This window comes from Brachionichthys hirsutus, chromosome 2, assembly GCF_040956055.1.
Source record: "Brachionichthys hirsutus isolate HB-005 chromosome 2, CSIRO-AGI_Bhir_v1, whole genome shotgun sequence".
NCBI lineage: Eukaryota > Metazoa > Chordata > Actinopteri > Lophiiformes > Brachionichthyidae > Brachionichthys > Brachionichthys hirsutus.
The window spans coordinates 2,124,616-2,136,206 of record NC_090898.1 but is presented as its reverse complement, the minus strand read 5'-3'; the positions used below and the strand labels follow the sequence as shown (position 1 = coordinate 2,136,206).

The 11,591-nt window shown below is 49.1% G+C and overlaps 1 protein-coding gene across 1 annotated transcript in view; it reads right to left on the bottom strand.

Moving 5' to 3' along the window:
• Positions 1 to 403: 403 nt before the first annotated feature.
• Positions 404 to 11,591, bottom strand: part of tns2a (tensin 2a) — a 57,569-nt gene continuing 46,381 nt past the window's right edge. The window contains exons 16-28 of the mRNA XM_068753940.1: positions 9,265 to 9,330; positions 9,048 to 9,164; positions 6,397 to 7,905; positions 4,884 to 5,049; positions 3,463 to 4,622; positions 3,260 to 3,391; positions 3,020 to 3,119; positions 2,835 to 2,908; positions 2,600 to 2,677; positions 2,341 to 2,509; positions 1,933 to 2,001; positions 1,677 to 1,706; positions 404 to 1,414 (exon numbers count right to left, since the gene is read on the bottom strand). Coding sequence (XP_068610041.1) covers positions 1,276 to 1,414; positions 1,677 to 1,706; positions 1,933 to 2,001; positions 2,341 to 2,509; positions 2,600 to 2,677; positions 2,835 to 2,908; positions 3,020 to 3,119; positions 3,260 to 3,391; positions 3,463 to 4,622; positions 4,884 to 5,049; positions 6,397 to 7,905; positions 9,048 to 9,164; positions 9,265 to 9,330 — 3,809 coding nt within the window. The 3' untranslated portion in view covers positions 404 to 1,275. The remainder of the gene's footprint in view (positions 1,415 to 1,676; positions 1,707 to 1,932; positions 2,002 to 2,340; positions 2,510 to 2,599; positions 2,678 to 2,834; positions 2,909 to 3,019; positions 3,120 to 3,259; positions 3,392 to 3,462; positions 4,623 to 4,883; positions 5,050 to 6,396; positions 7,906 to 9,047; positions 9,165 to 9,264; positions 9,331 to 11,591) is intronic.

Here is an 11,591-nt window from a genome sequence, read left to right as displayed (position 1 = left end):
GCAGATCCCGGGTCTAAAGACGAGGCCTCGAGCAGATCCCGGGTCTAAAGACGAGGCCTCGAGAAGATCCAGGGTCTACAGACGAGGCCTCGAGGAGATCCAGGGTCTACAGACGAGGCCTCGAGAAGATCCAGGGTCTACAGACGAGGCCTCGAGCAGATCCCGGGTCTAAAGACAAGGCCTCGAGCAGATCCCGTCAACTACAGACGAGGCCTCGAGAAGATCCAGGGTCTACAGACGAGGCCTCGAGAAGATCCAGGGTCTACAGACGAGGCCTCGAGCAGATCCAGGGTCTACAGACGAGGCCTCGAGGAGATCCAGGGTCTACATACGAGGCCTCGAGAAGATCCCGGGTCTAAAGACGAGGCCTCGAGAAGATCCAGGGTCTACAGACGAGGCCTCGAGCAGATCCCGCGTCTAAAGACGAGGCCTCGAGCAGATCCCGGGTCTTGTGCCTTGGCGGAGGTTTTTCTCGTTATGTATCGTCAGGCTCCTGCAGTGCTTTTTGGCCATGCTGGGATCCCGTAGAAGTGATGCCGCCGTGTTCATTGCTTTTGATGGCGTCCTGGTCTAGAGGTGATCCAGCTTCATGGTACCAGTAAACCTGAGTGTCGCCCCGAGACAGATGAAGAACGCTGAACTCTGTCTTTAGTATAATAAACCTCCGGAGCGCCATCGTCCGAGGACCCGACACCCTAACAAGACTTTGTTTACGCTAGTGTGCTTTATATTCGATAACTGCAACAGAATGTTCTACTGTGTAGCGCACGAAGCACTATGATGTCACACACTGGTTTCTGAGGCGGCGTGCGTAACAATGCAGCCCTTTCTAAATAGTGGCGACTGCATTTGGCTTAGAGGGTGGAGCGTTGGAGGACACTGTTTGGATCTCACTGAGAACCCTGAACACACCATGGCAGTGATTTGTCCATCACAAGTTACCTTTGTCATCGAATCTACTTTAAACGGGACTGAAATCCATCAAATTCCGGTCACGGCACCGCGAATTCACCGTGGAGCCTTCATGATCTAATAAATCAGAGAAGCTTGGTCTTTTTTATCATGAGGTCCCTGCTGGACGTTAGAAAGGCTGCAGGTTTAAGGCACTTCAGAACCGGATGCCTGGACGACTCGCGACGGTTGGAAAGAGTAACTTGATTTTCAACTGCAGTGCCTTCAGGAAATCATCACATCAGTTAATGTGCGTGTCCTGAGTGTCACCGCCCAGACTCAGCCAACGCCTGTCCCTGCTCGTCTGACCCGAGGTGGCTTCCTCTATCGGCGCGGCGACAGCATGACCTTGTTGATGAAGTTGACGATGGCGGTGGCAGGCTGCTCGGGGTCCAGCTCAGCAAACAGGTGACACGCGTTCTCTGCCGAGCTGCCGGGCTTCCTGGCCACAAATCCAAACACCCTGAGAGGTGGGGGTGAAGAAAAGAGAGGACACGTTAGAATGAGAGGAAACGAATGCTGTGGCTTTTTCAGAGTGTCACTGGAACGGCCCATCAAGAGTTGGTCCTGATTTTCATGGTTGCATCACGGTTGCTGGAATGACTTTGCCAAGGCTCTCACACAGTCTGACGCCATGCAGAGGCTCGAACACCGCTGACCACTCAGCCACTCCTTACGACACACATGCACTCACGCCCACCTCAGAAGGCTGACAGAGCACTTACTTAACAGTGGAGCTGTCTGAGTTAGTCCACCTACAGCCAGGAGAGAGAGAGAGCGGACTTACAAACAGTCAGGGCAGAGCTGGCGGACACAGCCACAGCCTGCGTGCTCATTGCAAACACAATGGCTAGCCTGTCATGCTAACACACAGGACAACAACAGGCGTTCAGCTCCATGCGGCGGTTCACAGCAAGGAATGCAGCGCATGACTGCTGACGGCTCCATCCACACAATGATCCGATGCCTGTTGGCGCCTACCTCCGGTCCTTCGGGTCGATGCTGCTGAACGTGACGCTACTCACTGGGTAATGTCTCCGGAAGAAAACCCTGGGTACACAGAGAACAGCAGCTAAAGAGCAGCGACAGGAGAGTAGCTCATCGCTCCGGAACGTCGTGTGTTCGGTGGAGCAGAACCGGAAAGTCTCTGACCGCGTTTGTCTGTCCTGAGCTTGAGCCTCCTGAGTTGTGCGTTTGTTATGAGCTCTGCCACGCTCACATGTTGAATGTGAACAAGCCATTCTTTAATTCAGTGCAATGTTTTCAATTGTAACAAAGAATTAAGATTCTTAACATTTGGCTAACATTCATGGAACAATTACAAAATTCAGAAAGAATAAATTAGAAATGATCTTTTGTCCAGAAGTCACGCCCTAAATGAGCTCTTACCTGCGCTGGCTGTCAGTCAGGGTGATGCCCTGTGAAGTGACCTTGAACTGGACGACAGTGGCAGTGGGGCATGGGTTTCGACCCATCGTAGCATCCGTCGCCTTGGCGATGGCCTGGGGGCCAGTCAGCGACTCTGTTTCCACAGAGTTCAGGTAGAGGACGTTACAGGCTGAGGGACAGAGGGAGGTAGAGTTCTCGCTAAGCATTCATTAACTTTTGTCATATCGAGTTCTGAATTCTGGCAGGACGGTGGACTCGCCTGCGCCCTGTTTCAGCAGGTCGGCAGCTGTGCTGATGTTACTCACTGGCTGCACCTCCAGCATGTCTCCGATCGGATCTGACAGCACGGGATGGAGGGAATCGTTTAGACCAGCTGAAGGATAACTGTCCCCCTAACACGCAGAGATCACTGCAACTTGAAGGAGCCTTGTTTATCAGGTTAGACTCTAACAAGCCTGACACTTTATCTTAAAACCAATGAGGAGATGAGTCACCTTTTTCTGGGATGTTGAGAGAGCAAGGCAGAGAGGTGGGTGTGATGGAGTGCTGGTAGACTAATGCTGAGAGGCTCCCTGTGGAAACAAGATGCTGCTGAAACTCATTTGTGTTGTGTCAAGATATTCCAGCCTGAAACGCAGACACGAACAGCGTCTCGATTCTTGAAGCTTGAGAGGAAGACTTGCCAAAGTAGGGCTCATTCTGACACCCTTTGATTCTGACTCCTCGGGGGCCGGTTTCTATCAGGAAGTGTCTGACCAGCTGCTCCAGAGGATCGCCCGCTGTGAGAGCAGAGAGTCCCACGTTTTATTGCTTTGTAAAAGGAGAAATGTTCAAGATTGCAGGACTAGCTGGTTTGTGTTTCTGTTGCTTTACAGAAAGAGCAGAATTGTAGCAAATATTAAATAACACTGATTTCTACCCTTGCTGTTGTGGCTGTTGACGTTGGGGGGAGGTGTCGCCACCTTAAGGGCCAGGCCATACGCCCCCTGGAAAGAGTTGCTGTCCCTGATCAGGAAGGTTCCTGGTTCCCGCTCCTTCAAAGCAGCGATCGCTACAGACAAACATGGCCGACACTCAAGAAAACAATTCATTCACAAAAACAACATTTTCTCGCAGACCTACCCTGCTCCCTGGAGATGCCAGGCTTGTACCAGAACCTCGAGCTGTCCTGCACGAACTTCACGCTGACCCTGTTCGTACTCTCCTCCTCTACAGACGTCTTGCTGTCATGGTTGTCTGCAGGGGGGACAATTTCCCCCACGGTGGGCGAGAACGTGACGTGGTGCTGGGCGGTAGTAGCAATGGAGGGAGGCACATGGCCAACAGCTGGTCTCATAGATCCCACCACATTGTTGGGTGAGCATGGCTGGGCAGGTGCGTGGCGCTTCTCAGGCAAAGGCGGCATTGGGTGGGGAAGGGGGATGGCGATGGTGGAGTAGCTGCTGCAGGGCAGGTGGAGATAAGGAGCGTGAGAGGAGTAGTAGTTCCTCTTATCAGGCGCTTGTCCAGTAGCACTGTGCTCCATGCATGGGTAGTGGTGGTGTGGGGGTCCGTGCTGGGGGTCAGACCCGTTTAACATCAGCCTCCTGCCTAAAGTGGCAAACCCCGGAACTGGGACATCAGAGACTGGCGAGCCCTCATTGCTACTGGAGATGGGCTGGGAGGGGGGAAACGGAGCTGGGATTGGAGACGCAGGAGCAGAAGTAGCGTTGGGGGTCGGGGAGATGGGTTTTGGGCTTTCTGGGTGAGGCTGACAGGTTGCAGAAGATGCAGCGGCCTGTCTCGTCACCCCAGAAGCTTTGGTTTGAGTCTGGCGCTGAGGCTGGGTCACTGTCCCAGCAGAAGGCAGAGCAGCAGCCTCGGGCTTCTGGTGGGGGCTCTGGAGAGGCTTGCAGGGGTTATCAGCTGTGGATGAAGAATGAACAGGGGATGACAGAGCCGGGCGGAGTCCCTGGTTTACTGTGGTTGTAGTTTCCGAGTCAACAGACGAGGTGCTCTTTGAGGGGGAAGCTGACGGCGTGTCCGGGCTACAGTGCTGCTGTTGACGAGCGGCGGCCGATGATCCTGTGCAGTGGTTGTGGGGTTCTGCGAGCATATTTGTGGTTGTGTGCGTCGCCGTGTCTTTGGCGGTCACGGAAGATGGCTCTGGGCTACTTCTCGGGTTTTCCAGGGATTCCTGGATGTCGGTCTCTGTGGGACAACGTTCATCCTGGGGTGCTTCATAGTCACTGCTGAGAATATCAGTGGTCCGGATCCCATAGTCTCTCCCGTCCGGACTGGGGCTTCAATGAATAGAAGTATTACTGTCATAAATCATTCTACTGTGTACTCCAGTACAACATATGTAAGTTGCTGTAACATGCAATATATTGATGTAAAGTGTGAATGTAGAGGAACATAATCAGTGTGGCAACACACTGATTCTGATTAGTTGGACTCTTACATTGCTTTTCACAATATAAATACTGTTTGGATTTGAGTATTGCACATGCATACTCGTGTCACATGACACGGTCCAGTTCGACCGGTGTTGAATGTGTTACCTTTCCTCGGTGCACAGAGGGCTGCTGGTGTGGACAGGAGTGGGTGGTCCAGACATGTCAGACGGCGTGGAGCATGTGGCGTGGCCATCTCTGTGGATCCTTTTGAAGGAACCATGAGCAATGTGATCCCTCCAGCCCACACTTTCACCAGCGCTGCGTAGGCCATCTGAAAAGGCAGAGCAGCCTGCATTTACAAACACTAAGCTCAATTCAGATGTTTTTTTAATGCTTGGCTTTTGGTGGCCTGAGTGTGAGTAATGAGTGAGTAATGTGTGAGTAATGCGTGAGTAATGTGTAAGTAATGCGTGACTAATGTGTGACTAATGTGTGAGTAATGTGTGAGTAATGCGTGAGTAATGCGTGAGTAATGTATGAGTAATGTGTGAGCAATGTGTGAGTAATGTGAGAGTAATGTGTGAGTAATGTGTGAGTAATGTATGAGTAATGTGTGAGTAATGCGTGAGTAATGTATGAGTAATGCGTGAGTAATGTATGAGTAATGTATGAGTAATGTGTGAGTAATGCGTGAGTAATGTATGAGTAATGTGTGAGCAATGTGTGAGTAATGCGTGAGTAATGTGTGAGTAATGCGTGACTAATGTGTGAGTAATGCGTGATTAATGTGCGAGTAATGTGTGAGTAATGCGTGAGTAATGTGAGAGTAATGTGTGAGTAATGTGTGAGTAATGTATGAGTAATGCGTGAGTAATGTATGAGTAATGCGTGAGTAATGTATGAGTAATGTGTGAGTAATGTATCAGTAATGTGTGAGTAATGCGTGAGTAATGTATGAGTAATGTGTGAGTAATGTGTGAGTAATGTATGAGTAATGCGTGAGTAATGCGTGAGTAATGTGTGAGTAATGCGTGAGTAATGTATGAGTAATGCGTGAGTAATGCGTGAGTAATGTATGAGAATGTGTGAGTAATGCGTGAGTAATGTATCAGTAATGTGTGAGTAATGCGTGAGTAATGTATCAGTAATGTGTGAGTAATGTGTGAGTAATGTATCAGTAATGTATGAGTAATGCGTGAGTAATGTGAGAATAATGTGAGAGTAATGTGTGAGTAATGTATCACTAATGTGTGAGTAATGCATGAGTAATGTATGAGAATGTGTGAGTAATGCGTGAGTAATGTATCAGTAATGTGTGAGTAATGCGTGAGTAATGTATCAGTAATGTGTGAGTAATGTGTGAGTAATGTGTGAGTAATGTGTGAGTAATGTGTGAGTAATGTGAGAATAATGTGTAAGTAATGTGTGAGTAATGTGTGAGTAATGCGTGAGTAATGTATCAGTAATGTGTGAGTAATACGTGAGTAATGTGTGAGTAATGTGTGAGTAATGTGTGAGTAATGCGTGAGTAATGCGTGAGTCATGCGTGAGTCATGTGTAAAGCCTTTGTCTAGCTGAGCACACACTCTTTAGGCCACGCTGTTGCTCATTATGGATTTTTTAAACTTCGGCCCTGTTGTTGAAGGAAAAGACATTTCTGTGTTTTAATGTGACTCACCAGCATGAGAGTCACAGCCATATGCCTGTTGTGAGCCTGGGTGATGATGGGTGTGGTTATGGTCTGTCGGCCCATTGCTATGACTACAAGGCACTGTCATGGAGGAGGCTGGAGGCAGCGGGGAGGTGGACTCAGACTGGTAACCGGAGGCATAACCCCTGCTGTCAGAGGACGAGGGCTGATAGGGAGAGTAGGGGCACACCTGGCGGGGTGTCTGGTACCCGCTGCTGCTGCTGCTGTACTTCAGGTCTAGGTGGGAATGGGCATGCGATCTTGATGCCTCTGGGGGTGCCTGGTGACCTGATGTTAAGGGGTCAAACGTGAAGGCTGGGAGGTTGTGATGCTGGGGGCCATAGGAGGCAATGGTGACCCTCCTGTGCCAATATTCAGCCTCCCTGTCCCTTTCCCACTGCAGCTCAGCTTCCCTGTCTCTCTCCCAATGCAGAGACACCTCTCTGGCCCGTCTCTCCCAGTGGAGCTCTGACCCTCTGGATAACTCCTCCCTGGATCCCCTATGCCCCGCCTCCCTCTGCTGAAGGTCCCCCTCTCTGTTCCAGTGGAAGCCGTCATTTCGGTCCAACCTTAAGGTATGATAAGCCGCTGTCTCTTCCCTCCTGATGCTGCAATCTCTGCATGGGCAGCCAGGGGGTGGCAGGCCATCCATTAGCATCATTTCATGATAGCTAGGGCTGGTGGCTGGTTTGGGAAGGTGTGAGTGGGGATGGTGGAGGCTGTGAGGTGGAGTCGGGTGGTGGTAGGGACTGTATTCATCTTCTCGACAGCAGAGGCGGCCCGGGGAAGACAGAGGGTGGTGACGGTGAGAATGAGGAGTCAGGTCTGGTGATTGATAGGGACAGATACGTCGAGACGATGGAGCCTCTGAGCAGGAGCGGTGCAGGTAGTGAGGCTGGGCGCTCTGGCGATCCCATACCACGTCCGGAGGTGGAAGAGACTGGTGTGAATGGGGGCCGTAGTGCTGGCACAGATCCATGTGTGATGGAGGAGCCCCCGGGTTGGGGCTGTCAGAGGGCATTGGCCCGTGGTGCCCGCTGGAACCGGGAGTCCTATTGAGGCAGTAACCATTAGACATGAGCAGAGTACGGTCACACCCAGATTCAGCACAGCGCTGTGACCTGTAGCCATCCCGGCAGGAACAAGACCGACAGAGTTGGAGCGTCCCAGAGGGCAAAGAATCACCATCATCCAAGATGGCGGTCTCTCGCTCTCTATCTCTGGTTCCCTCAATACCCCCCAGGAGATGGTCGAGCTCCTCTCTTTCTTGTCTGGTTGGAGGTGGAAGATGAATGGGCTCCTCGTGCTGGTCAGGACGGATAGATGGTTGGTTCAAAAAGCCTGAACTTTGAGTGAGGAGGTGGTCTGGCCGATTTGGAAGGCCCAACGCTGGATTGCTGTCATTGGTTGAGGTGAGAGAACCGGATCCAGGACCTCTGCGCTTCTTAATCTGAGCATAGAGACTTCCATCGAGAGGACCTCTGGTGTGGGCGATATCTGAGAAAGCAGGCAGAGTTAGTCTATTAGCTAGCCATTAACTCAAGTCGTAACTCAAATCGCTCGTATGTCAAATCACCCAAATCTACACTAATTACTATATACACACAGTCACAAAATGATATAATAAATGATAAAATGTGGTTTCATTATAAGTTTTCCCTTCGAGACAGACTAACAGCGGCGTGTAGTGCGGAGGAGTTGGACGGTACGTAACACTTTATACAGTAATTGTACTTTACACGTACTCTTACATAAACTTAGACAATAGTTGTGCCTTTGGAAGGCTTTGTGTTCTTGGTAGCATCCTTCTGTGTGAGGATTGTACGTATAATCGATGTACTCCGCTCGTACTCGTGTGTCCAATCACTTACACGCGATCATTTCATCTCCATCGTCATCATGCCTTTTTTTTCTTCTCACTGCCATCTTCACCGCTCGCTTTCTTTGGACACATTACTGATAAATAATATTCACAGATACAGCCAAAATCACTGAAGGAGTGAAGCGCGCTCGCAGCGCTCGCCCGTTTAGCGTCAGCATTTGAAAGCGCGCTCGCAGCGCTCGCCCGTTTAGCGTCAGCATCTGGATGCGTGCTCGTAGCGCTCTCCCGTTTAGCGTCAGCATCTGGATGCGTGCTCGTAGCGCTCGCCCGTTTAGTGTCAGCATCTGGATGCGTGCTCGCAGCGCTCGCCCGTTTAGCGTCAGCATCTGGATGCGTGCTCGTAGCGCTCGCCCGTTTAGCGTCAGCATCTGGAAGCGCGCTCGCCCGTTTAGTGTCAGCATCTGGATGCGTGCTCGTAGCGCTCGCCCGTTTAGCGTCAGCATCTGGAAGCGCGCTCGCAGCGCTCGCCCGTTTAGTGTCAGCATCTGGATGTGTGCTCGTAGCGCTCGTATCTCATATTTATACTCGCATCTCAAAAGCAACATTTTGCTCGCATGTTTGCACGAATCTCGGAACACTTGTATGTCGAGGTATTACTGTATTTGTAAATACGCACTAAATACACTAACAATGACATTCTAGGACTCGGTTTTCATGGGCAAAGTGTCATGTCATTGGAAAAAAAACATTGAGTTTGGCCCATTTAGAATCACTTAACAACAATCTGCAACAGGACATGAAGAGAACAGTGCGTTACCCTCCAGGCTGTCCTGGTACCGCTGGTTAAAGTTCTCGTAGGAATCCCAGCGGACCACTGGGTCAGCAGTGTTGTAGTTCACTGTGACAGCTGGGTCATTCTTCTGGTACTCTCGACCTACAATGTACAATTTGCATTCACTTTCCTTTTCTTACTTTTTTGTCCAGACCATTTTCGAGCTGAACAGATAATGTAGAATTTAATGGCGTGAACCGACCTTTGATTTTCTCAGGGCCAAAAGAGAAGACAAACTCCACGGTAGCATCAGATGGAAAACGCTCATCTAGGTAGATGGAAAGAAAAAAATAGTTCAATATTATCAAAGGTCAAGACACCGTTTCGTAAACTGCGTTCCGAAGTTGGAATGCTCTGTACAATATAAAAAAAACCTAGAAGGGAATGATTTTCAGATCCATTCACGATTCGTTCAATTGAAAACGAGACATATTGAAATGTTCGCTTCATCAGCCTCACAGACATTTGTACACAGATTTACAATATGTCTGCATCTCAAAAATGTTTGAACAGGAGAAACAAAAGACCGGAAAATGTTGTCAGAAGAAGATGTGAAACAGCGGAAACATGGCCCGGTCATCAACGGTGTGACCAGCAGCAAATTCAAAATTAGCATGTTTTCATCAAAGATATAAAAACTCTCTTTGGCAACATTCAATTACTTTTACATTAAAAAGGTGTTTCAAATAACTGCATTGTTTTCAATGACATTTTATTGACCCATCCGTGACTCGTTAAAGTTTTGAAGTATGCGCTACTGTTACTGTGCTGGCCCTTTACGAGTGTTGGGGATTGTTTAAACTGCTGTTTAAACCCTGTTTGACCTGTGACCCTGCATCTTATTGGTGCAGAGAAATGCTGAGTGAAATTTGTTCGGTTTGCCCTTAACATGAGTACTCCTGCAATTAATTGCTAATAAAAACAAGCATAAATTAAAGCCGCAAGCGGCGTTGTAGGCCCTCGCCGGCCGACAGGCCGTTGAGCTGACCCGCCGACGCACGCCGCTTTTGTCCTGAGTGCTTCGCAAGTGTTTAGATTTGAGCTGCATTAGTAGCTTACAGTTTAGTCAAATCGTTATTTGGATTATCTGCCATCAGGAGTTTCAATCCAATATGGCCGCCTTCCTGTGTGTCTGGGGGCGTGGCCACAATACATTTTTTTTTTGCCCTGACATGACGCATGTCTGTACCGAATTTCGTGGCTGTCCGACAAAGTTGGCGTCGGACCCCTCCCCATAGGAGGGGTTGCCATCGCCATGGCAACAGCGTAAAAACAACAACGTGGTTACAATTGTGTTTTTTGATCGGGACCACATGAGGGACTTTTCTGGTAAGTTTCAATCATTTCTGGCAAAGTATTTTTTTAATTCCCATTCAATTTTTGTTAATGTTCGCTAGGGGGCGCTGTAAGGCTGATTGTCAAAGTTTCACTTTTAAAATGTCCAGGTAGGAAGGGTCAAAAAGTGTTTAAAATTTGGTTTGGATTGGAGTGTGTGTGTGTGCAAACGCTGACTCTAAAGTTTTTAAAATTATATCCAATATGGCCGCCTTCCTGTGTGTTTGGGGGCGTGGCCATAATTTTTTTTTTTTTTTGCCCTGACTTGACGCATGTGTGTACCGAATTTCGTGGCTGTCCGACAAAGTTGGCGTCGGACCCCCCATAGGCACAATGCATTGTGATTTTTGTAGGTGGCGCTAGCGCGCCACTTTTTCATGCCCAATTTTAAAACACATAAAATAATTAATTTTTCGCCGGTTCTGACCTTGGTTCAAAGTTTGGTGAGTTTTCGAGCATGTTCAGGGGGTCAAATTGCCGTTTAAACAGCAGAACAAAGAAGAATAAAGAATAAAGAATAAAGAATAAAGAAGAATAAAGAAGAATTAAAGCCGCAAGCGGCGTTGTAGGCCCTCGCCGGCCGACAGGCCGTTGAGCTGACCCGCCGACGCCCGCCGCTTTTGTCCTGAGTGCTTCGCAAGTGTTTCGATTTTAGCTGCATGAGTAGCTCACAGTTCAGTCAAATCGTTATTTGGATTATATGGCCATCTGCCATCAGGAGTTTCAATCCAATATGGCCGCCTTCCTGTGTGTCTGGGGGCGTGGCCATAATACTTTTTTTTTTGCCCTGACATGACGCATGTCTGTACCGAATTTCGTGGCTGTCCGACAAAGTTGGCGTCGGACCCCTCCCCATAGGAGGGGTTGCCATCGCCATGGCAACAGCGTAAAAACAACAACATGGTTGCGATTGTGTTTTTTGATCGGGACCACATGAGGGACTTTTCTGGTAAGTTTCAATCATTTCTGGCAAAGTATTTTTTTAATTCCCATTCAATTTTTGTTATCGTTCTCTAGGGGGCGCTGTAAGGCTGATTGTCAAAGTTTCCCTTTTAAAGTGTCCAGGTAGGAAGGGTCAATCAGTGTTTAAAATTTGGTTTGGATTGGAGTGTGTGTGTGTGCAAACGCTGACTCTAAAGTTTTTAAAATTATATCCAATATGGCCGCCTTCCTGTGTGTTTGGGGGCGTGGCCA